The sequence below is a fragment of the Buceros rhinoceros genome, unplaced genomic scaffold (assembly GCF_000710305.1).
Source record: "Buceros rhinoceros silvestris isolate BGI_N320 unplaced genomic scaffold, ASM71030v1 scaffold46921, whole genome shotgun sequence".
Lineage (NCBI taxonomy): Eukaryota > Metazoa > Chordata > Aves > Bucerotiformes > Bucerotidae > Buceros > Buceros rhinoceros.
Window position 1 is genome coordinate 44,570 of NW_010395713.1, and position 5,069 is coordinate 49,638.

A 5,069-nucleotide genomic window follows, 5' to 3' on the forward strand; every position below is an offset into this window, starting at 1 on the left:
ATCCAGAGCAATCTAAGAAGAATTTTTAAAACCTCCCATGAATAAAGGATTTGTTATAAACAGAGCTAACCTGACACCCATTACCAGCCCTGAAGTGGTCTGCAGCTCTGCTACCCTGGAGGTTTGCTCAGAGTATGGCCAAAGGGATCCACTCAACCACCCATTAAAAGCTGAAATGCAGCCTCCTCTCAGCTCCTGCTCAGAGGGCTTGGAGGAAATGCTGACAGCCTGCCTTCAAGGTTTTGACTGGAAGAGAATTCAGGCAGCTGTCTGTGTTGAGTGAAAGTACAATTGCTATTGATTTGCTCTGATAAACAAACTTTGGTCCCAGCAAATGAACTTTCCAATGGCAAATTGCTCAAACAGTGGAAACTTCAGGTTAAGCACCCGATTTTAGGACAGCGAGCTGTGAATGCAGTCCAAGAGAAGAGCTGCGTTGTGGCAAGGTAGCAGTGGAAAGCAATGCAGAGACAGGTGTTACTGGAAATGATACTAACTTTTTTAAAGAGTAGCGACCGAGAGATTGTTGGATTTTACATTCCCATAGGAAGGACGAGTTCCCAGTAAACCCAGAGGCCCAGCTACAAAAGTAGCTCCTTTTCATAGCAGCCCTTAAGATTACTGCAAAAAATTCTAGTCCAAAATGAGTTAGCAATCTGTCAGCAGCTGTCGCTGTATGTGGTTTATGGCAAGGCATCGTTGATGCCTAAGTTACAGGACTGAACAGTAAGTGTTGCACAACTTAATTCCACCTGTGTTTGTCCTGTGACTTTGAGGGGGAAATGCAAAGATTTACAAATGGCAGATGTTCCTCCCTGTTCTTTCCCAGCATGGGCATCCAAGAAGCAGGTCTGAGTGGACTGTAATGGATAATGTTTTATTAGGTTTTTCACAAAATCATGGTTATGGCAGCTTACAGAGATGTGCAGTTGATCTGTATCTGTACAAATAAGGCCAGTCAGCAGTTCTTGTTTGGTAAAGGAAATACGTAAGGAAATGACCACACTCTCAAAATCATCAAAAAAATTCCTCTGAGAAATGAAGAAGTGGGACTGGAGAACCCAGTTAGATGTTGGAGCAGGAGACTAACATTTTCCACAGTGAAATTACAGGTAAAACAGTCGATTAACCTACATCAGTGGTGCTCTGAAGCAGCGTGAGCTATAAGAAATAAAGCAGTCTGTGACAAGTTAGCATTAAAAATAGTGTTTTTGAGAGGCAGGTTTTCAGAGAAACAGCAGAAGATGACAGAGGAATGTGAGCAGCAGAAACACAAAAGGACAATCTTGCTTGGATACTTATCAACCCTCTTACTTGAATAATCCTAGGCAGGATCAGGTCTACGAATCAAGCAAGCGGATGGTGGTCTAATACCCCTAAACATGTGACTGTTGACTGAATGACAGACAACTTCCCTTCCGCCTCAGACAGACAGTGCTTTAGAGCTGGCGAAGGACTGCGTTCACCTGCTTCAAGCATTTTCAGTACTGATTCATTCCCTCATTTTAATTCAATCAACCATACTTAAAAACCAAACATTTCTTTTTAAATCAGCTCTTGGTAAGTAGAAGCAACATGTGGTGTTCAGATAAAATGGATAAACCTTTTCTCTGTCAGGAGGAAATGTTCTCCTCTCTCTCGTACATTAACCTGTTTTCCTATCTCATTTTCAGTATGCATCTCTGCTTAGAAAAACATGAGTACAGACTTAATTCAGTTGGTTTGTCTCCATGTTCTTGGCCATACATGTAACACCAGACCAAAGGAAATGGTTGATCTGCATTTGGAATGATATTTACTCTGGTGATTGTGCACCTCCTTTTGAAAATCATACTTTACACAGGGCAAAGTGGAGAAGCAGAGCACCACTAATGATCATTATTCGTCCTTTTTATACCTAAGGGTTGTTCCGACCCTAAAAGTCACAGGACTTCCCTTGATCACAATGTACATACTTTTTCACACAGATGCAATGATTTCAAATTTAGAAGTTTGAATATTAGAGACCAGAATATTAAAATATCTTCAACTTACCATGCCCCTAAATATGCAAAACCCCATTGCTAGAATGAGGTATGCAGCTAACATTAAATCTATTGGTCGTCTTAGGAGTCCTTTCTTCTGGATTTCCTGAACCACCTGCAACACAGAATGTGTTTAGTAGTACCTCCTGGTTCCACGTAAGAGGTGTTTAACTCCAGATTGGTCACTACCAGAAGGGTGAAGCGGTGAAACGTTATGACAGATGCAGTGAGTTCTCGGTTACCTTACCCTATTTACCAGCTGATTTCAGAGACAGAAGGGTTTCCACATCTGAAAATGTGACTTCAGACTTTACAGGATGCAGTGAGGAAAATTAATCTAAATAAATTCTAGAAATGGATGGATCCAGCTAAAGCCATTTCACTACAGGTTAGTTTAATTTCAAAGCAGCCTAAATCAGAGGAAAGCTACTGTGACTCTGCAATCACGTAAGGCTTTAAAGCAGCATAACTAACTTCTTCAGAGTTGTGTCTTCTGTTCATTGGAATTAATTCATTTTCCTGATTGTCCTTGTGTAGAAAAGCTTTGGGAATGTAGGCTTGTCTCAAACATTTGAAGTTGAATCTAACACACTCTGTAAAAGGACTCTTTGGAGGGACAGTTAAATGAGGGTCCATCTCGTTCCTGACCGTGAATGCTGGGTGTCAGCATTCTGTGATGCTATTGGAATTAATGGAATATCACTGGCATAAAATAAAAGCTTTTCTGTGGCCACCTCTCCTCTGAGTTCCGTGAGCAAATACTGTATCTTAATATGTAATGCAGAAATAGCGAATGAAACAAGTGTGTGCACATGGAGAATCCTCCTCTCGTTCTTTTATTACTGTACACTATGGATTCCTCTGGGCACTGAAGCACTTCCCAGCTCTGAGCTGCTCTCTACCTCCTTTCCTCGGCCTCTGAACAGCCATCCCCTCGCTGCACCGCGTGGGCAGGTGTGAGGGGCTCACGCTCCGAGGCAGCAAAGGCCATATAGATATCTAACATGGAAGACGGCTTGGAGGAACCAAAGTCATCTCTTTGCCTACATGGTAAAACTTACAAGACCCATGAAAATATTTTGAGGTACGCTCTCAGCACCGTGTAGTCAGAGACAAAATTATAAGCACATCGGAGTATCTCTCTGTAGTTCAGAGGGAAAACTTCCCCGTTTATATGTTACTCATTTCCTCTTCCTTTTTATTAGCTGTGCGCTGGCATGCACAGAAAAACCTGACTTCCTTCCTGTTACACGCTTGTGTAATTGTCTCCAAAGCACAAACAGTAGTTAGGATGTAGAGGCACAGTTAAAAGCACTCGGGATCAAGATACTCACAATAAAGTTATTGAAACGGGAGAACCGATCCTGCAAGTGTAATTCCTGAATAAGAATTGCAAGATCTGAATTGTAGCTTAACAAAAATAAGGCTATTTTAAACACAGTTCCTTTCCTAAAACTCTTCCTTTTTTTCTATTAAAGGACCTTTTTCAGGAAAAAAGACACCTTTGTTTTTCAAACACAAATAACGGGTCTGTTTTGGAAGCATGTTGTCATCTCACAGTATGTGAAGTACTAGTATAGGAGTGTTTATGATATTACCTGCAAAGAATGTCTACATTCTAATATTTATTCCTGTGAAAGACAAAGGCCTCCCATGGCTGCTGAGTTGCAAGTCATTCTCAGATGCAGACTGCCTAAGGATAATGGAAAGTTTGAAGGATGATGTATTTTCTTCCCATTTTTGCCTAAGTGTGAAGCATATATATCTGCTTTCAAAAGCTGTATTACATGAATATGCGTATTTAGTGTGATCACAAAGCTACAACAGAACCTTGTACTTGGAGGCTTTGGAGACAAAGTCAGTATCAGTGGAAACAGCCTTTGGTCCAGTACACTTACGCAAACAAAATGAAAACGCAAAGCTTAAAAAAAAAGCAGAAGCAAGAATTGGAAAGACAGTGTGCACTTTGGTGACAACCTCAGCTACGTGGTCATTTTGCCTGACCCTTCCTGTACGCAGCAAAGTCACGTCAATACATGTTAAAATGTTTGCTAAGCATGCTGGCCGAGGAGGGATGACCCGCCACAGGTTTCCCATCCACTGCAAACAACAGTGAGCTCTGCACGGATCTCCCCAACTTGCTTTTTCTTCTCTGCAGCAAGGAAGTGTGTAGGCACACTTTGCAATTTCTCTCATTTCCAGGAAAATGTTATTTTCTGTAACTTCTGAGAGGCTCCTCACATGATCACTTTTAAGGAATCAGAATAATTTTGAGTGCTGTGCATAGAAGGCAGTCCCTGCAGAACTCGTGTGCAAATCTGAACACGTGTTAATTCCGTTAGTGAATTTTAAATTACAGATAGTTTTTCTGAGCTGATATACTTGTACATAAATCTGCTGGGCTTTGTAAATGCTTCAGCAGAGCCTGGTTTGATTCTAAGTGAGAGCGTAACTCCATTCCTCTACAAGAGAGGATTTACTAAATGCAATGTTAAATTTTCCGATCACCAGCTTTTTATGCCCTCTCTCTTTGAAAGAGAATTCAAATACTCATTTTCTCTACAATATACACTGAAGTAAAATATCAAACCTAGGTAAGCAGTTCAGCTCTTGGTAAGACAGGAGACATAGCTGTATTTCAGCAAATAAGCAGTCCATCATATATCTGCTAGAGCAGCAATTTCTGTGGTGTTCTCAGTACTAGGAAAACAAACCAAAACCTTCATCCATCCTCCAGGCAAAGGACGTTCTCACTAATATATATGGCAAAAATTGGCATTGCCACCTTTAACTACGCTTTTCTACCCTGATGACTCTAAAGAATGTGTTTCTGGACAGAATTAGTGACACCTTCAAGTAAATCATCTCCAATTGCTCTGGGACATGTGGTTTCCTACAAGCCTATGCAGGAGGGTACAAGAGGGTTTGGCACCTGGAGTCTCCCCCAGTTTGCCTTTCACGGGGATTTTCCCTGAAGGTGGTGAGACTGTAGCAGTTCTTCAAGCTTCGGGAGATATGAACATCTGTCTGTACCTCTCTTTCCTG

At 41.4% G+C, this 5,069-nt stretch overlaps 1 protein-coding gene across 1 annotated transcript in view; it reads right to left on the reverse strand.

The window, feature by feature from the left end:
- Positions 1 to 5,069, reverse strand: part of TM6SF1 (transmembrane 6 superfamily member 1) — a gene marked incomplete at its 5' end in the record, with an annotated part of 18,108 nt that overhangs the window by 7,043 nt on the left and 5,996 nt on the right. The window contains one exon of the mRNA XM_010145621.1: positions 2,035 to 2,139. Within this exon, the coding sequence (XP_010143923.1) occupies positions 2,035 to 2,139 (105 nt within the window). The remainder of the gene's footprint in view (positions 1 to 2,034; positions 2,140 to 5,069) is intronic.